We start from the raw sequence: 21464 nt of genomic DNA on the forward strand, positions 1-21464 counted from the left end.
TTCAATAACTTGAACTCGTGACTTATAGGTCACATGAAGACGACGTTACGTTACTCTAAGGCTCCCCTTCGCATAGTATATTTAACCTTCAATTAAATCAAATATATGATTTTAGTCCTTCAAACTAATTACTGCTAATTTTTCGTTTTGTAATTACGAAAATGACCATGAGAAATCCTATTTTTTGGTGATTGAGAAGCAAAAAAAAAATCTAAAATTTAATACTAAAACAGCAAAACAAATAGATCGAATGGCTTAAGTTCTAATTGATGCCCAACAAGAAGCAAAGTATACCGCACATCGGAGGAATGCGGTAATTATGATCAGCTTGACAGAATAGGAAGACGAAGAAGTTATTAAATTTGTGTTTAAAACTGTATCTAATAGTATAATCGATTTTTTTTAATCCTTTTGTCAGCAATCAGAGTTGAATTTTAAAAATGCAATTCCTTAATTAAATTTTATATTTTATTCTTTAACAATTTCAAACTCACAAAAGAGGACGGAAAGTAATGAGCAAATTCCAAATAAAAACAATTGGTCAATTAGCTTTAGATATTAAAATTACACATTACGTATAACTGAAAGTTAAATGCGCTCAGTTGAATTATATCAATAAACATAATTTCAAAAACAATTCTCAAACTCAAAATCGATAAAATCAGGAATACCTATAACATTATTCAGTGAAAAAAATTTCATTAAAGAATATGGTTTGCCACAATTTCCCTCTTATTTCCTTATTCTAAACCTACATTTGAGCAAAATCCGGTGAAAAAGGCCTTATTCAATCTTCACTACTAGGATCAAGAGTCGCCACCACTCCCACTCCATAGCCTTGACCAGCTCCGCCACCAAAACCACTCCCGCCGTCTTCACCACCGCCTCCTCCGCCACCGCCACCACCTCCTCCATTGCTACCTGATCCACTACCCCAGCCAATTCCAAACCCCTGACCAGATCCACCATGCACACCTCCTCCTCCTCCACCACCGCCACCGCCGCCGCCGGCATTGCCTGAGCCACTAAAAAAGCCAGATCCACCTCCAATTCCCCAACCGGTTCCACCATCTGAACCTCCTCCTCCCCCGCCGCCGCCTCCACCCCCGCCGCCGGCAACATTTCCGATAATTTGGTCAATTCCGCCAAAGCCGAGGATGTTTCCGGATGGAAACTGTAGAAGCTTCCTTGCATATGTTGTTTGCATAAAAACACACACAATACATAAAAGAGCCAACCTGCTACTCATCTTTGCACTTGCCACTGCACCATAAATAACACAGCTCAGTTAGTACTGTTCAAAAAGTGCAAGAAATTCTTTAGAAAAAGAAATAAAATAAGTTCCTATGGCAAAATCACAATTTCATCTTATTGCAGTTACTGATGATGCGCAATAAGTTGGAGTCCGATATACAAATCATTTTTTTTTTTGGGTTTAAACTCAACTCACACAATCCAAATAAAAATAAAATGTTTAAACACTATTTGATGATGTGCGCATTCCATTATATCTTGTCAAGTAGAAAACATTAACTGTAATAAACACTATAGTTACTACAGAAAGTAGAAAGATAAATGTAATTATGTTGCATTTAGCAGTAATATAAGCAACATTAACAACAAAGAAGAAAATGGCTTCTTACTTGGCTCTTCTCGTATAAGTGTTTTGCACTGAAATGACCTCTGAGAAGAGCTGTAAGCAATTGGATGAATAATTTGAGATGTTTAGGACGAGCTTAAATACTATAGAGTAGTGGTAACGTAACAGTATATGGTTAGGGATTGTTAATGAAAGTAATTAATATATCACATTTACAAAATGGAAACGCTAGAAGCATAGAACTGAATGTGATTAAGAAGACATACATACGTAATGGTAATTAATTGTGAAAGGAAAAACTTACATGTTCTATTAGACATTATGTTTTAGCTATAAATAAATTAAGTATGAATAATGGTTCAAATATTTCTTAATCTATTTCGTGTTACAAATATTAGAATAATATATGATGAATTAGAACCATCTCTATCAAGATGACCGACACATTCTCTGTATTAGGGTTGTACAAAGAAAATCGATAAATCGCACCAAACCAATAATCTGAGTCAAACACGGAAAAAATCCGATTGTGGTTTGGTATTGGAAAAAAAATTCAACCATAATTGGTTTGGTTTGGTTTGCTTTGGTTTTAACTCAAAAAAAGTCAAATCGAAATCAAACCAACCCGATAGCATATTTATACAATTTTTAAAAATATTTTATACATATACTTTTTTATTCTAATATAATTTATAAATATTTTGTTATTAAAGTTTTTCACAATTTTATCTTTAACGTATTATTTCAAGTTTAGCCCATAAATGTAGTAACTCAAACAAAGTTCAAATCAATACTAATGCTAACAAAAGAAATTCAATTCAACACTAGGAAAGTAGGAATGATGATAGTGTTGGATATCTATTTTTTAGTTTTATATTGGTTTATAATAAAAATGCATAACTTAATTTATCTTTTTTTTAGTGCTTAATTACGTAATTAATAATACTTATTAGCTATACTTATTTTAGCATGATATATATAGTATTTTTAGATTTTGTTGATTTTCATTATGGCTTATTAATTAGCAATATTTGCTATATGCAATTTTATTATCTTTGTTATTGAATATTTTAGTATAAAGCTATGACTTATCTCATATTATTGTGTTATTTTCTTGGAAAATACATTATATAGTTGTATTACTAAAGAAATATTTAGAGCACAAGTTACATATTTTGTGCTATGAATACTTTACCTGGAAAAAAACTCGAAAACCCGAAGAGAACCGAAAAATTCGAGAAAATCCAAGATTGAAAAATCCGACTTTATTGGTTTGGTTTATAGATTTAAAAATTCGAACCAACCCGACCTATGTACACCCCTATTATGTACTATCAATAGGATGAATTATAACAGGTCACAAACTCATACTCCAGAAATACATAAACAAAAAAATTCCACGATTGAACTACCAGAAGAAAATAGAATGCACTAGAAATTGGAGCTCTAAATGATTCATTTTGGACTCAAAAGCAAGTACTTTGCGGTTTTTATAGATCTAATTCATTGAAATTCCATCCAATAAAACAGAAGAATTATAAATATTTAAAATAATAGATAGAAATACCGCAAATAAGGCTATTGCGACACCTATCAAAGGAGTAGTAGCTCTCCACCCGGAGCTACTTTATCATATTTCGAATATAATGGTGTGATGATTCTTGCTCGTGGTTGTTTGGTTTATGGTTCAGTCATGTGAAGAAAAAATTATATTTGGTTTAGGGTTTCTTAAGTTTCTCCCCTCACTTTAATAACTGAAAATTGTCATTCCCCACTCCCTTTCTTTCTTTGAAATTGGAGAGTTTAATTTAACGGAGTAAAGGATTAGCTTATTTGATGAGCTTCTTAACTTGTTTACAGTTTTGAATATAATCTTGTAAATCCAAATTGTTATAGCTTGTTTGACCAAGCTGAAAAAATTAGTTTATTTTGAGAAGTACTTTTTTCAAAAGTGCTTTTCGAAAAAATACTTTCGGAGAAAAACAGTTTGTGTTTGACTAATTAATTTGAAAAATACTTTTGAACAATAATTTGTGTTTGACCAAACTTTTCAAAAAGCGCTTTTAAGTGTCAAATTACAAATAAGGATATGAAGAGATTTATTTAATAGTTAATATTATATAAATAGATAAATAATTGTAAATATTTTATATTAAAGATAATAATTAAGCTTTTTTATTTTATTTATGTAAAATATAAAAATAAATTTGAAAAGAACTTTATTTTTTCAAGATAATTTAAATATATCAAAAAATCATTCAATAAATATGAAAGTTCATCCCAAAAGTTATTTTATATTACTTAATAGTTTAAACTAAGTAAGGTTATTTTGGTATATACAATATTTTGCAAAGAGTATTTTTTGTAGGAAGAAAAGTCAAAACTGCTTTTGCTTCTGCTTTTGGGGAGAAACTACTTTTTTCTGCTTATTCAAAATTGATTCTGCTTCTAGCCAAAAGCATTTTCCCCCCAAAAAAGCTTGGTCAAACACCTCAAATTGAGGGAAAAAGCACCAGGGCCGGCTATAGGATAAAGCGTCTAAAGCAAATGCTTGAGGCCCCCAAATTTTGGGGGCCGAGGGGGGCATTTTTTTAATACCAAAATAGGTTTATATGCTGTTTTAGGAAAATAATGAGTAGTTTTTACCTTAAAAATTAGATATTTTTTTATAAAAGGAAAGAATAGATGTCTAACTAATTGAAGTGAGCGTAATACTTTTTATAAATGTGAATTTCTTTCAAACTTTTTTTTGTATGAATAAAAAATCTAACAAGTGAAATTATTATATTTCACTTTTTACCCATTTTTTTATCAGAAAATATGTAGTACTAAATCATATTTTTACACTATTCATTTTTGTCACGACCCAATTTTTCCTCCGTGTGACGTCGTGACGGCACCTAGTCTCTACAACTAGGTAAGCCTAACACCTTGCGGAATAATGAAATAAAAATATAAATTTAACCAACTATTCAAAAAAAATACACAACAATCCCCAAAACCCGGAATATCGTGAATCACAAACTATAGAAGGAAAAGTCTAGTGTCTCTATACATCAAAATCTAACAAGGAAGATACAGAAAATAATGGACATGAGAAAGAGTAGAAGGGGACTCCGAGGTCTGCGGACGCGGTAGATGTACCTTAAAGTCTCCAAAGTTGTCCCGACTCACTGATAGTGCGGCTGATAAGGTGCACCTAGATCTGCACACACAAAAATAAATGTGCAGAGAGTAGCATGAGTACACCATAATGGTACCCAATAAGTGCCAATCCTAACCTCAGTCGAGTAGTGACGAGGTCAGGTCAAGGCCCTACCGGAATAAATATAATAAATTAAACAGTAAAAGATATAAGTAAAATTTATGGTAATACAATTAAAGAAATTCTCGAAAATTTAACAGTTAAAGGAGCCCTCGACTCAGAACAAAGTAAGCACAATGGGAAATCTCCCGGGATGCCGTCCCATAGTTACGAATAAAAATGCAGTACAGGGGATCTCCCGAAGTACGTCCGTAGTCCCAAAGTAAATATGTAGTGCTGGGGGATCTCCCGGAATACGTTTGTAGTCCCAATTTAAATATGCAATGCTGGAGGATCTCCCGGAATACGTCTGTAGTCCCAAAGTAAATATACAGTACTGGGGGATCTCCCGGAATATGTCTGTAGTCCCAATTTAAATATGCAATGCAAGATACAATGACAGGTATGGCCTCAAATTATACAGTTTATACTAATCACAGATAAGGAAAATAGGGATTTAACTAAGCGTGGCGCACAAAATATCAATTAGGCAGTTAAAACACGTAAGCATGCTTTTCTAGTCTAAACTAAATAATTAAATATTATTAGTGCAATTCAATAAGAGAAATCATTTATGATTTAAAAAGGATAAACAAGATTTTTGCAATAATAGCATGTGTACGTAATCATCACCTCACGTACACGGTGCCCACACACCAAATAACATCAAAATATCCTAAGGGGAAAGTTCCCAACACAAGGTTAGGCAAGCCACTTACCTCGAACCAACCTCAATCAATCGGTCACAATGCCTTTCCCACGAATATCCGGCTCCGAATGGCCCAAATCTAGCCAAAAGCAATTACATATCACAAATACAACCATAATAGACTCATCTAATTAATGAAATCAACACTTTAACAAAAATTATGAAATTAACTCAAAAATTGCATGTGGGGCCCACGTCTCGAAATCGGGTAAAAGTCACAAAATACGAACACTCATTCACTCACGAGTCTAACCATATAAAAATTACTCAAATTCGACAACAAATCCCCTTTCAAAACTCGAAATCTTTGTTGAAGAAGTTCTTCCAATTTTTTCCCAATTTCAACCCCAAATTCCAAAATTAAATGATGAAATCAACCATAGATTAGTGGAATATAACCATAAAAGAGTTAAGAATCGTTACCCAATCGATATCTCTGAAAATCCTTCAATACCTCGTCCAAAATCCGAGCTCCCAACTCAAGTTTTTTATAAAAAAAAATGGCAAAACCCCCGTTTTTGGAGACTTTAACACTGCCTAGTGATTCCTTAATCGCGATCGCGAAGAACAACTTTGCTGCCCCAGAAATTAACTCTACGCGATCGCGTAAAACACCACGCGAACGCGATACTCTAGCTTCCATACTCACGCGATCGCGAACGTCCGCATGCGATCGCGATGAGCAAAACGCGTGGCCCAACTTTGGTCCACTTAACCCTACGCGAACGCGACCTTTACTATGCGTTCGCGAAGCACCATCTCACATCACTACGCGTTCGCATGCCCATGTCCGCGAACGCGAAGAATAATTCCATCTTCTGCCCAGCTAAGCCTACGCGATCGCGGATCACCCTACGCGATCGCGTATATGAAAACCAGAACTCAGACACCAGAAAACTTCAGCAACCTTCAAATTCCAAAAAACGATCGGTTGGGCGTCCGAAACTCCCCCGAGGCCCCCGGGACCTCAACCAAACATACCAACCAATCCTAAAACATCATACGAACTTAGTCGAATCCTCAAACCACATCAAACAATGCTAAAATTACAAATCATTCTCTGATTCAAAGTTAAAGAACTTAAAACTTTCAAATTCGACAACCGATACCGAAACCAACCAAACCACGTCCGATTGATCCCAAATTTTGCATACAAGTCATATTAAACATTACAGACCTACTCCAACTTCCGGAATCAGAATCCGACCCCGATATCAATAATTTCACTATCGGCCCAAAACTCCAAAAAATTGACTTTCGCCATTTCAAGCCTAAATGAGCTACGGATCTCCAAAACACAATTCGGACACGCCCCTAAACCCAAAATTACCTAACGGAGCTAACAGAATCGACATAATTCTATTCTGGAGTCGTCTTCACACAGTTCTGACTACGGTCCAAATTCTAAGGCTTAAGCTCTCATTTAGGGACAATAGCAGAAATAAATATGGGGAAAACAGTTAATAGAGGATCGGGGCTATTACTCTCAAAACGACCGGCCGGGTCGTTATAATTTTCTTTCTCGGTTTGTCCAAGAGTTAATCGCTCGCATAACTTTATACTCTTATATATTCTCTTTCTTGCTTTTCGGGTTTAAGTCTGATAACTTAGTAGGAGTAGTATTATTCGAAAACCCACATAACTTAAAAGTACTATTGATATCATATATCGTGCATTCTTTTTTATTTTTTCCTGAAGTTTCAAGCATTTTGTGTTATTGAAGGAGCAAAAAGATATCTTGAAATCAAGTCATCATTTTTCTTGAATTAAATTCTATTATTATAACTTTCAAGTGTTGTTATCATCTCATTTTATTCTTACTTCATAGTTATATATTGTCTTTTATTCATTTATTAGAATTTAAATATGCCACGAAAAATATGAATCAAGTTATTCAAAACTAAAATAAAAGAGTTAAAAACTATTATAATATTGTCCAAAATATTTTTAGGATAGATCGATTATAAAAAGTTATTAATAATTTTATATATCAAAATATTAGAATATATATATATCACGTACGTATGTGTGATTTTGTTTTCTAAAAATAAAGTTTAGGGCCTCTTATCAACATTGGCTTTAGGCCACAAATACTGTTAAGTCGCCCCTGAAAAGTACTTTTGGCTTGGGAAGAAGCTTGGTCAAACAGACTATTAATATGTCTCCTTTCAAGATTTAATTTATTATTTTGATTAATTTGAGAAAAATGCAAAGAAAGGTTTTGGAACCCACTAAATATTAGTAGTATCTGAATACCAAATGGTTGATTTTATTATCACTTCCTTTTTCCAATTTAATTTTGAATATAATTGTGTGTAAACGAGAAACCTAGAATTAAAGTGAATGGAATTTCGGTGTTTTCTTGAATGGTAACAGACAAGATTTTAGAAAGAATTATGTGTAGCACTAACGCATAACGTATTGTCCTAATTTTATCTTGTTTTCCAAGCTTTGTTCTTGAATTATGTTGCCATCTAAAAAAATTGACTATAGTTGTTTCACATTATTTATCAAAATAATATAGAGAATTCATAATCATATCATTGAGTCGTTCTAAGTACTCTGAATACAAGCTTATCTATATTCTATATTATTATAAAAGTATGAATAAAATGTTGGATTACAAAAATAACCTTTTAATATTAAACATAATAACTCACAATAAAATGACATAATCGAAATTTTAGACATTAACCTTGTAATCCTATTAGTTTTATGATATAATACTACACGTTAGTAATCCTACATGATTATCTTTAGGAATCCTATTAGTATAATTATTTCCGGGTATAGATATTAGCCTTGTAATCCTATTACTTTTAGGATATACTTCTTAAAAAATTCTTATTACTAATTTACTTTGAAAACATGTTATATTGTCCAAATCCATTCAGAAAAAGGAAAGCATATATTATTATAAAAGTACGAATATAATATTGATAGATCAAAATACCCATAAAATATTAAACAGAAGAACTCATAGGGAAAAGACATAGCTGTAGTAACTTTTTTTTTGGACTACAATAACTTCTATGTTAATTTTTTTAATATTTAAGATTTTAAAATTAATACAATCTTGTCTATTGAATTCTTATTAAAAATATGTAGGAAGGTTTAATAAAATTAATTTCATAAGAATCCTCCATATTGGTAATACATTACCACTTTATAATATTCAATACCAAAAAAAAGTAATGCCAAACGGACTACATAAAGCGTTGAAATTGAGAAAAAAAACCTTACGATAATATATTATTATATTATATTTGAGCTGCTTTCCTACTCAAATAATTTTTTTTTAATTAATTTTTCGTGTAATATAGAAAAATATATCAAGTTATTAAAGAATAACTAAGAAAATTTTTAAGAATATAAATGTGTGAGAAAAGAAAAAAAATATTGGTAAGAGCCAACACACTAATGATTTTACAAATATAAAGATCTAAAAGTGGAATGTCATCGATCTTTTTACTCTTCGAAAATAAAATTTATGGTGGATAAAATTATAATAATGGTTAAATATTCAAACATGAGATGAACTAATATTAAGAATCTAAATCAATAGAGAATAAATTATATTTTATGTTAAAACCAAATAATTAAATCTTTCAATTAATTATTTAGCAAGAGAATTCAATTAAATTATTTTTTAAATTCATCATATGAGTAAAATTATTTTTCAAATTAAAAAAAAATTATATTAAGAAGGACATACAAGTGTTTGAGGAAGCACAATCAAAGCTAAATCCTAAACAAGAATAAGCTTTCAAGACTATATTATAAAAAATCGATCCTGGTATAGCGGGATTATCCTTTGTAGATGCCTCCGGCGTAATCGAAATAATATTCCTATGTCATGCATTACTTGCAAATGTCATATCAAGAGGCATGGTATTGTTAGCAATAAGAACAAGTGGTGTACCAACAATGATTTTATTATGAGGTCGTACAACTCACTTTAGATTTCACAAATATATCAAATCAGATCAATAGTACTAAATTTATAAGGAAAACAAAAGTGATAATATGGGATAAAGTGCTTTTGGCTAAGCGTCATACGATCGAAATAATCGCCCACAGTTTTAGAGATATATTGGATATCGATAAACCGTTTGGTAGAAAAGTAATAGTTTGGGAGGTGATTTCTGTCAAGTACGATCAGTAGTTCCAAAAATGACCAAAACAGAAATTGTAAAAGTTAGCTTGCCAAAATTATACTTATGGCCTCAAATGAAAATATTCAAATGACAAGAAATGTAAAAGTAAGAAAATATCCAACATTCAGTGACTTCTTGCTTCTTGTCGAAAACGAAGAAGAGCATCCAATAAAAGATGATTTGGTTCTTCTAGAACACTTGGTTATCAACCCCAATGGTAATAATAGTGCATTTAATAAGGAAAATATTTCCATCATTAGATTAAAATACAATTTGTGTAAATTACATGATAGAAATTAAAGAGCTATCTTAGCTAGCAGAAATGAATATGTTGATCAACTAAATAAAAGGTTTATTGCTAAGTTTTATGATAAAAATAAAATATTTTTCAGTTTTGACTCAACACAAGATGATACTAACAATAACTACTAAGAAGAATACTTAAATACTTTAATACCAATTGGCCTTCTACCGTACATGTTTGTTCATTATTTCTTACGTATGTTAGTGTCACTATATATATAATAGACTAAGTTAAAATTAATCTTCCATTGCATATAGGTTTATGCTCATCATGCTACTCAAAACTTAGATCCGCTATATAGCTTATGCAATAGTACACATATGGTATATAGAAGTTTTGACAATAACGTCATACATGCAAAACTTATGATACTGGTCAATATGCTTCTAAGTATGTATTTATCCCCGAATTCAACTTTCGTCTTCCGAAACTAAAGAATATCCTTTTAAATTTGTGTGAAAATAATTTTCAGTATGTTTATATTTTGTAGTTATAATAAATAAAGAACAAAGACAAACATCCTAAATATTGAACTATATTTATCACAATAGTAACCAAAACATTAGAAGGAAACATATACAAAAAAAAAAAATATTTATAAAAAAGTGTTCGGTAAGATACCATCACATTAGATACTTTTAAACTACAATACTTAATTATCTACTAAAATTGATCATTTATTTAATTAAATTTTATTATTTCTTTATATAAATAAATATTTAAATCATCATGTGTCATTTATTAACGTGTATAGATAATAGTAATCTTGAAACATACCTTACAATGAAGACATAGAGTCGCACTTCTTATTACAAGCTCTAATTGAATTGAGAATATTACAAACTCTCCCTAATATTGAAGTACTTCTCTCCCAAAATCGACAACATTAGTAATAACAATAACATTATTTAGCGAAGAAAAAAATGTTTATTAAAGAATATGGTTTGCTACAATTTGCCTTCTACTTCTTTGTTATCTAAACTATATTTGAGCAAAATCATGTGAAAATGGTGATCACCAAAAAGCGTTATTCAATCTTCAATAGTAGGATCAAACGCCACATCTCCATCTCCACGGCCTTCACCAGCTCCGCCACCAAAACCACCCCCGCCGTTTTCATCGCCGCCTCCTCCTCCACCGCCGCCACCACCACCACCTCCTCCATTGCTACCTGATCCACTACCCCAGCCAATTCCAAACCCCTGACCAGATCCACCATTCACACCTCCTCCTCCACCACCGCCGCCACCTCCACCACCACCTCCTCCATTGCTATCTGATCCCTTACCCCAACCACCTCCCATCCCCCCACCAAATCCACCATTCTCACCTCCTCCACCGCCACCGCCACCGCCGCCAGCAATATTTCCGATAATTTGGTCAATTCCGTCAAACCCGGGGATGCTTCCAGATGGAAATTGTAGAAGCTTCCTTGCAAATGTTGTTTGCAAAAAAACACACACAACAAACAACGGAACCAATCTGCTATACATCTTTGCACTTGCTGTTAACACTACATCAAAAAGTAGCACAGCTTAATTATTAAAAACATTTAACTGTCTAAACACTATTATTACCGCAAAAAATAGAAAGACAAATGTAATTATGTTTCATATTTAGCACTAATATAATCAATATTAACAACAAATTAAGATGAGAATGGTTTCTTACTTTGGCTCTTCTCGTATGTGTTTTGCACTGAAATTACCTCAGAGAAGAGCTAAGCAATTGGATGAATAATTTTGAGATGTTTAGGACGAGTTTAAATACTATAGAGTAGTGGTAAAGTAACAGTACATGGTTAGGGATTGTTAATGAATGTAATTAATATCTCACATTTACAAAAATGGAAACGCGAGAAGCATAGAATTGAATGTAATTAACTGCTTGTTTGGATGGCTGTCACGTATCGTTTCATAATGTATCGTATCGTATTGTATTGTATTGTATTGTATCGTTTGATAAATATAATGTTTGAATAAATTTTGTCGCTTACTATTGTTTCATGATATCACGCACCAGCAATATGAAGAATAAACTTGCAATATTATAAAGAACAATTATGATACAAGGTAAAATTATTATATAAAAAGGTAGGGTAAATGATAAAATAAAATTATTTAATAATAATGAAGGGTGAGATTTAGAGAAAAAGACAAGGTAACGACGCGACCACACCAAATCGATCGTTACATAAAATGATACATTTCGTCGTTATGTAACGACGGATTTAACGATACGATATAATAAAATTTAAGTAACAATCAAAATAAATATCGTATTTAAAGTAACAATACGATACAATACAATGGGTAACAACCATCCAAACAAGCTGTAAGAAGACTTACGTTATGGTAATTAATTGTGAGAGGAAAAACTTACATGTTCTATTAGACATTATGTTTGGTTTATGGTCTAGTTATGTGAAGATTATAATGCAAATTAATATTTATATTTATATGGTGAATAAATAGTACAAGGATTACTATGCGATAAATAAGAATATGTGATTTTTTATGTACATATAGCTACGTTATTAAAGAAGTAGTGCTAATTTCTCCTTTTTAGAATGGCTCCAATGGCTAAGCTGTCGTCCTGAAATTTTTTTTCCGTATGCCGGAGAAAGTACACCCTCACCTTTGTACGTTTATTAGAAAGAGTAAAACAATAACTTTGACTAAGTAAAGAGATGAGTTTTTTTTCTCATCTATTTTCTATTAGTATAATATTCATTCCTGCCTGCTTAAGACTAAAAGCTAGTAGTGAACTCAAGCTTAGAATCTGTTGAGCATCTTTTGCTCTGGTGTTTTTGCTCAATTGGTTTGGGACCGAATCCAGGCGTTCCAATTCTGATATTCCTTTCCATCCGTTGATCGATTAATGTTTTACCTAACTAGCCTTAAAGTAACTTAAAATCCTCAAGCTATTCTAGATACGTTTTCTCGGAATTTTTGCTTTCATCTTTTCTTATGATAGTCTTATTCATGTTAGTTATATGGTGATTGTATTAATTACAGAAGATCTTATACACATTATATAACTGTACGGAATTTTATACGCAGCTCTCATGATGCAAATATTATCACTCTCCATCTAAATAAGCAAATGTCTATTACTACATCATTCAATCTTGCACCAAAGTAATCGAGTGGCAAATTTTTCAATAAGAATAGTGCACGTTGAGATTTACATAACTGTATCTCTTTGCTTCATTTTAGTATATTCATCAGAAATAATTTAGGACAAAAGCAGATTACAAAACTATGTATAGTAAATGCTTGGACAGAGGAGGAAGTTCTCCAAAGAAGAACCAACAAGAAAAAAAGGCGAAAAGAACGAAAAGGAAGAGTGGGAAATATACGGAGACAAGTGGTTTTCCTATCCCCTGTCCTCTTAAAACAGAAATTATACATACACAAGTACATATCAGTATATCAAGGTTCCAGCTTCAGCGAAACCACTCTAGACTGCCTATTACGCTTGGCAGCCTTCGTGAAGATTATAGAGAGACATGATGGGGCCCACCAAGGTCGACGGACTCTTTGCTCTCCTTTCAAGCAAGCCACTGCACGAACGAATTGAATCAATAAAGACGTACGAAACGTAATAGCAACTGTAGGTTGAAATAAAACAGCATTGGTCATCCTTTAAAGCAGCGGAAGATTCACTCATGTTTATCAATGCTTGGTATTAACAACACTCTTGATATAGTGATCAAAACCGGATCACAAAGCTGAGTCCGCAACATCTTCAATGTCTATGTATTAAGTAAATCATGCTTGTCAACCTTATGATTATGCAAGAGAATTGCTATATCGAACTATTCAAAGGCATTGACGACCATACCACTATCATATCATATTCGCGGCCTATTATATCAAGAGGTCACCGTTTCGAACCCGATTGGGCCCTCAAGAGAAGGGGAGCCTTGGCGTAACCGGTAAAGTTGCTGCCGTGTGACCAGGAGGTCACGAGTTCGAGCCGTGGAAACAGCCTCTTGCAGAAATGTAGGGTAAGGCTGCGTACAATAGACCCTTGTGGTCTGACCCTTCCCCGGACCCCGCGCATAGCGGGAGCTTAGAGCACCGGGCTGCCCTTTTTTCCCTTTTTTTCCCCTTCCCAACACGAACTAAGAGATCTCTAACTTCACACTACGCGAAAAGATTCTTAACATAACAAAGAAACCAGCAAGTCTTTCATCAGTCAAAGCTGATTTAGCACAAACGATGTAACCACCTTAATTGCACTATTGGACAAACAGAAGAGACGGTGGAAAAGCACTGGACAAAATTTACATCAATAAACTGGGATTACAGATAAATTGAGGGAGAGAGAGATGGAAGGGGAGGGGAATAAATGCACCTTTTATCCTCCTGAGCTCCTTGCACAGTGTTATGAAGTCTCCCCATTTCATGTGACACCTTCTTATAAACCGTAGTATCTGTTCAGTCGTGAACATGGACATACCCTCCAAGTACTCTCCATTAACACCATTCTCTTTGAAAATCTGACGATAGCCACCGAGATTTATTTCTTCCAACCATAAGCCAACATCCTGCCAACAAAAGTAGCAGCATAAATCAGGCATTGCACAAGATACATTCTCTTTTCATGTTGTTTATTCGTTGAACAAGATACATTTCCTTTCTGTGTGGTTCATTGCCACCCCTCAACCATTGAAAAGAGCCGGGGGAAACAACTCCACTAATACCTAGGGGCGCAAGACAACTTTCCCAACTGTCTGCTTTGTTTTACTACTTATTTTTAGTTTTTATTTGGGGTCGGGTCGGGCAGGGGGGCAAGGAAGATATTTTTCAAATGGATAAGTGTGGACCATAGCCCCAGGAGAACAATTTTGAAGTAAATATCTGGATTCATTTCGATGAAGTAGTGAATAGCAAACTAAAATGTCATACATGGCAAGAGGACAACAGAAAGCTTGCAAATCCTGTAATAAGATGAACACACTCATTTCAACGTAATAGTTACATAAGCTCAAAGAATACTCGGTGTAGCATCTGTTATAAAACAACAACAACAACAACAACCCAGTATAATCCCACTAGTAGGGTCTGGGGAGGGTAGTGTGTACGCAGATCTTACCCCTACCCTGGGGTAGAGAGGCTGTTTCCAATAGACCCTCGCCATCCTTCCCTCCAAGAACTCCCCACCTTGCTCTTGGGGTGACTCGAACTCACAACCTCTTGGTTGGAAGTGGAGGGTGCTTAGCATCTGTTACAAAAGATTTGAAAAAACAAGAGAAGATGGTATCTCCTAAAATAGTCAGTCTTCAATCTTAAGTAGAAAGTCAGCCACTTCAAGGAATTGATGCTAGCCCTACACATGTGCATCCTCTTCAAAGAATGATGAATTACTATAGATGTTTTTAGATACTCGTTGATGCTTCCCCTTGATCAAATGAGTAATGATGAACTCCAACGAATCTATCCAGGTTTTTGTCATGCTTGAATTTGATCTTAAGACTTTCATGTCACTACATAAAAGGTAAATAAAGATATCTGCATTGACATTTACCTGCAAGGTATATGTGAGCGACTTTATACCTGGAGGTCAAAATAAGCCTGCAACCTTGGCAATCATGATATCCATTGCATAACCCTCCTTCACGAATGAGAAACTCCTATCCACCTCTTTAGACTTCCACATGCTTGAATTTAATCAAACGACTTCATGTCACTGCTTAAAACTGTTAAAGTCGAGGTAAATAACGATGTCTACCTCACCCTTTTATTTGCAAGGTAACAAGAGCAACTTACCTGTATTTCAACAAGCTTGCAGCTTTGGAAAAAATGATATACATTACACATCCCTTTGGATGAATGACGAACTTCTAACTACACCTCTTTAGGCTAAGCTTGAATCTGATTGTATGACCTCCATTCCACTACCTGAGAAGTAAGGACACCTAGAGTCTACCTCATCCGGTTTAATTTGTATATCCTATGCCGCTTCACACCAGGAAGTAGAAACACCTTCAGCTTTGGCAGTCATGACAACATTATACTCCCTCTATCCGATGTTAACTGGCCTTAAGTTAATTTATGATGGCAAACTTAGATTATTATTACTAGAGCTCTTAATTCATTTACTTTTTTTTTCATAGTCTTTAAGTGCTTAACTATTACCTGATTTTGGGCTGATACTTTCTGTTTCTTTGTGACCTTTGCATCTTCTTGATGCCTTTTGTTAATGATATTTCACTTACTTCATAAAAAAAAAGTGCCTAACTATTACTCATCCATCCCAGCTAATATGCCAGCCTTTCTATTGCCACCAGGACTTTGGCCTAGTAATAAGAGTGCAACAGGTGATGTGTCGGTTAGGTGCATATCATAGGTTCAAACCCTATCACAAACGAACCTGGTATTTAAGAGGAGATGGATAGAGGGGTGGCATTATTATCCTCTGAGTTTCGAACCATGTGCCACTGTCCCTCGGAGATTTTCCATTTATCGATAGGTGTGTTGGTTAATTTTGTCACAATTATAAGGTAAATGTTGAAATTTGTTAATAATCATGATGCAGAAGACATCAAAATCTACTAACAAGAAGATTCATTTTTGATGAGTCAGTCGTCAAATCTTTTGTTAAAAGTCTATCTCTAAATTAAAATTGGCATATGATACATGAGACCCTCAATATGGAAGCTTATATGGATAACCAAGCTCCCTATAAAAGTAATTGGTTTTATCTGGACAAGCATGTATGAAGCCTGCCTTACTCAAGACAACCTCAGTAGAAGCAGTATTGTTTTATGTGCCAGGAGGAATCTGAGAATGTGAGACATTTGTTTCTTCGGTGCACAGTAGCAGCTGACATATGGAACATGTTTTTATCAGTTTTTGGACTTGCCTGGGTCATGCCTTACAGTATCAAGGATGCTTATGAGAGCTGGTGCTCATGGAGAGTTGGGAATTCCATAAAAAAAACTTGGCAAATGGTGCCTGCTACTATTTTTTGGTGCATCTGGAAAGAGAGAAATCGCAGATGTTTTGATGGGATTTCAACTCCTAATCACTCTCTTAAAGCAACTTGTCTAATCAATCTATTTACTTGGTGCAACCAGGCCCCTGTAACTTGCTTTGAATCTTTTTTGGATTATGTATGCTCCTTAGTTATTCAGTAAGTTTTTTGTATATGAGCAGCCACACTTTTGTTGTATATTTTTGCTATGCATCTTCTTGATGTCATTTAATGAAATTATCTTACTTCATCCAAAAAAAAAACATGAAACCTCAAGGAGTTTCCTTTATAGTGGCTACATGGGGTTGTAAAAGGAAGAAAGGTCCCACAAGCTACAGTATATACTACTAGGATATACCTAACTCACCATATCTTTCCTCAAATTTCCCATAACTCACAGATTCTAAGAATCCAGACCCAAATTACATGGAACTTGCAAACCCAAGGTTTAGAATGGAGCTGCCAATCAGCCATGGTCGTACAAACAGCCTCACCAAAAGAGGCCTAGAGTGAGCAACCCATTTACTTCAAACAATAATGTGACCTTAAGTACTTTAAATGTCACACAAACACCGTCATGGATGATGTCCTTGCTAGTTTATATGGGAAAGAAGCTAGAAAAGGGTCATTACTATCCATGTGTTTGACTAACTGTTCCCTTCCCTTTACTGTGTTTTGGTATGCATTTCGCTTTGTTCCCCTTTGATATCGCTTCTCACTTATTTCTCAGCAAGCAGTCTAAGTTATTGTACCCTTTCTTAATGTTCTTGTTCCTTCCAAACTGATCATAGAAAAGAAAACATTCTTATGATTCATCAAATTCGATGTAATTAATATCCACCATATTTACTGTATTTCCTTTTCATAACTGCCGGTCTTTTTGATTTCCTTGAGCTGAGGGTCTATTGGAAATAACCACTCTACCTTCACAAGATCGGGATAAGGTTTGCGTACACACTACCCTCCCCACACCCCACTTATGGGACTAAATTGGGACTGTTGTTGTTGTAATATCCGCCATATACCTACATTTACGTACTTTAAGGAGACTCAGGATTGCAACACAGTAACAAACTCACTTCACTAGTAACCCCTAGTATAATTCTCATGATCATGTCCGCTATTCTAAGCAATTTATTTATTCATATGGATTTCCAATGAAGGATAATATTGGAGCAGCGGTAAAGTTGTCTCCTTATGACCTATAGGTCACGAGTTCGAGTTGTGAGTAGGCTGCCTAAATCACATAGCCCCTTGGGTGCAACCTATCCTCGGACCACTGCGTGAATATGGGATGTTGTACACCGGGCTGCCCCTTTTTATGGATTTCTAAACCCTAAAGCCATAGCAATAGGCAATAGAAGAACTCTTTTTCATAGTCCAGAGTATACTGACCAAGGTCAAAACTTTAACAGCAATGGCAAAAGAAAAACGATAAAAAATGCATCTTTTAACCATTAAAACCTACAAATTAAAATCATTGGATTATCAGAAAAAAATCTCATCATACTACAACAACATAATATGTAGCCAATTTATAACAGTTTAAATCAATACAAAACCTAATTATAAATAGCAGTGACTCACAAGATCTGGGATTATGATAAATAATAAACAATCAGGAAAAATAGGGAAGAAAAAAGCAGTTTACCTCAACAGTCCAAATGAAGAAATCAAGAGGCTCTGGTGGCCTTTCTTTGCTCATAGAATCCAAATATACAAATTCCCCTACCCAAAAGAGGAAGCTGAAAATTTCACAGAAAAGCAAAACCAAGATTAGATCAAAAGATATTTCCCATTCAACCAATAATTAACTACCAAACAAACACATAATAATAACAATAATAATATACCTAATCACCCACCTGTTTTGTTCAGCTGTTCTATTTTAGGATTTCTTTTTGGATTTCTATGTTTGTTGCAGAGAGTGAGAGGAGCTTTTAATTGGGTTTCCTTTTTTTGCTTGATTTTACTCGAAGTGTAGCGTCAGCTGTGCTTTTCTGTAACCACGTGGGCCCGACAATAGGTCCCGTTGACCATTATTAGCATTTGCTAAATTATATGTTTGTGTTTATGCTTAATCCACGCGATTTCTCGCTGACTTGCACTGCACGCGCGCACTTGCCTTGGAAATTTTGGCAATGAGTAGACCTTTTTTCTTTTGGTTTAATCATTCATACTCACTAAGTAAATTAAAAAAACAAAGCACTCTCTATATACTATAAAGTGATATTTCATCCTCACAACTCGAACTCGGATATTTTATCCTTAGAGCTCGAACTCGAATATATCTAAAGGTTCTCCAATGTTTTGATGTTGCAACTCATTCTACATTACTCTCATTGTGTCAAATTTATAATAAGTATTGTAACTTGAATAAGTTCTCAATTAATAGTTAATGGGTGTGATGGGATGATTTGAATCCTTTCACCTTAATTGAAGGTTTTGAATTTAAACTCTAAAAGTTGATAAACTTATTAGTAAGGAGCATTTTATCACGATGCAACTCCGAATTATTATCATTTAGTTATGCGTAGCTAATTGTTAATTGTTAAATAGAAAAAAAAAAAAAGGGAAGTTATTTGATACTCTTTTGCAGTTCTTGGAGTTTTGCTGCTTCGTTCTAGAGGCAAGAAATTACGATGGATGGACCTTCTTTTTAAACTATTATTTATATTTTGACCATATTAAGAAAAGATTAGAAAAATAGCCCCATGCCAGATTCTTAAAGCAAACTCTTGACAATCGCCGAAATTTTGAAACACCAGATATTTGTCTACAATGCTAAAAATTTGTGGCAAGATCCTAACAATCGCCAGATAGCCAGAATTTATCAGCATTGTAGCAAAATCCTAACTAGTACTAACAGGTATGGCGGGATGTATGTGTTTGACTAAAAACAAATGTGCAGACCCACCGTCTCGGGTACTGCGCCTTCTATGCGTACCCTTTCTAAGTCAGCTATACTCTCTCTATTCTTCCGTTGGCGGAAGAATTCTATCGTTATTACGATGTTTGCTCTGCTCAGCTTGCGCCATACGTTTACAAGCTTATACGATTGTTGACCAAATTTGTCGAGCTGGCCGGAGTCGAACTGATGCTTCGACATTTGATACATCTCTTCGCCCTGAGCTTTTATAAGGGGGACGATGTTAAATCTTCGACACCGAGGAGGCAAGTGCTTGGGGGTGAAGATGGACGACAAGGCCAACCGCCAATTCTGGTTCAACTTCTTCTTCGTCAAAACCGAAGACGTTGTGGCTAATGTCGATGGTTTTGCTAGAGGCTTGAAATTATACTCGTAAGTACTTGATCTCCCTGTATGTATTTGACTTTTCTCCTGTGCCCAGTCGTGGGTTTTGACTTCTCGTCCCTTTCTCGTGTAGCCAAGATTTTGCCTCCTCCTTCGCTCGCTGACATTTTCGATTGGGTTGGTTGACTTCTTCCTCATATTTTAGGGATTCGTGAGTAGTCGGGCTTCTTTAAGAAGTTTGGACCTGCCCCCCTTTCAACTGGTAAGTTTCTCTTATTATTGGCATCCCGGGTCTCTTTTCCTCTTATTCACCTTTGCTGACTTTCCTTATCCTTGTGTTTTTCTTAGCTTCGGCCAGGGGATCTTGAAGGAAGTCTAGAGCTCTCGCGCCCTTGTTCCGTAAGAGGAAAGCTGATGCGTCCTCGGCTCCCGCCCATTTTATGACTGCGGTTGATCCTGTTCGCGCCTCCATCCCCCATGTTGCTGCACTGGTATCTATTCCTTCTTTTTCCATAGAGACTTTGGCCGCAAAACTTCGGCTTCTCCTTCGTACCGTCTCATATATGACGAAGACGAACCATTGCCTGGGGATGGGGACTTGATGCCTCGTAAGATGATGATTGTTGGCGTCGTCGGAGAGGGGCCGATGGCTACTGATGTAGGAGATTTCAGCTTCGACCTTCGGGAGACGGCCACAGTGATTATCGAGGAGAGCCCGGAGGCTAATTCTGAGGTCGTTGGCTCGAAGAATACGAATGTGCGACCTATTGGGGATGCAGTCGAAGACGTGATGGGCCATCACGGACCTGCTTTTCTAGGACGAGTTGAAGCCTCGTCTTCTGGTGTTGCGGAGGACGCGCCTCATTTGGCGGATGACAGAGGCGAGGCCGTAGTCGAGGAGGATGTCGGATCCGATTCTGACATGGATGCAGAAGAGCTGAGGATGATTGGCGTGGGGCTTACTCAGCTCGAAGTGAGGTTGGAGGGCGGTTCGAGGACTATTACGATCCCGATGAACCGTAATCTTTTCGTGGATATCCAGAAGGTTATCCCTTCCCTTGTCCTTCTTAGTTCTGAGATTGAAGGAATGGCCCTCAAGAGTATAAATGAACGTGACTTATCGAACAATATTGTCGGCCTCGCCCTTCGGATA

General features: G+C 35.2%; 2 protein-coding genes and 1 long non-coding RNA gene across 5 annotated transcripts; all 3 read right to left on the reverse strand.

The window, feature by feature from the left end:
- Positions 1–625: 625 nt before the first annotated feature.
- Positions 626–11818, reverse strand: LOC104111069 (putative glycine-rich cell wall structural protein 1). 2 transcript variants are annotated; one of them, XM_070179824.1, is made up of 2 exons: positions 11746–11818; positions 626–1263 (listed from the first exon to the last, which is right to left on the reverse strand). In XM_070179824.1, coding segments are annotated over exons 1-2 (477 nt in total). In that variant the 5' UTR covers positions 11747–11818; the 3' UTR covers positions 626–787. The 2 variants fall into 2 exon arrangements, with proteins under 2 accessions (XP_070035925.1, XP_009618963.1); XM_009620668.4 differs by lacking the exon at positions 11746–11818 and adding an exon at positions 1644–1754.
- A 1402-nt stretch (positions 11819–13220) lies between these two features.
- On the reverse strand, positions 13221–19078 carry LOC104111068 (uncharacterized). 2 transcript variants are annotated; one of them, XM_009620667.4, is made up of 4 exons: positions 18924–19078; positions 18710–18803; positions 14437–14629; positions 13221–13639 (listed from the first exon to the last, which is right to left on the reverse strand). In XM_009620667.4, the coding sequence occupies exons 2-4, from the start codon at positions 18761–18763 to the stop codon at positions 13509–13511; spliced, it is 378 nt and encodes a 125-aa protein (XP_009618962.1). In that variant the 5' UTR covers positions 18764–18803; positions 18924–19078; the 3' UTR covers positions 13221–13508. The 2 variants fall into 2 exon arrangements, with proteins under 2 accessions (XP_009618962.1, XP_070037415.1); XM_070181314.1 differs by having other exon boundaries at positions 18912–19007.
- On the reverse strand, positions 16568–18703 carry LOC138896424 (uncharacterized). The gene is made up of 2 exons (XR_011409509.1): positions 17330–18703; positions 16568–16742 (listed from the first exon to the last, which is right to left on the reverse strand). It is a non-coding gene; the product is annotated as an uncharacterized lncRNA (long non-coding RNA).
- Positions 19079–21464: the final 2386 nt, after the last annotated feature.

The sequence above is a fragment of the Nicotiana tomentosiformis genome, chromosome 7, assembly GCF_000390325.3.
Source record: "Nicotiana tomentosiformis chromosome 7, ASM39032v3, whole genome shotgun sequence".
In the NCBI taxonomy this organism is placed as follows: Eukaryota; Viridiplantae; Streptophyta; class Magnoliopsida; order Solanales; family Solanaceae; genus Nicotiana; species Nicotiana tomentosiformis.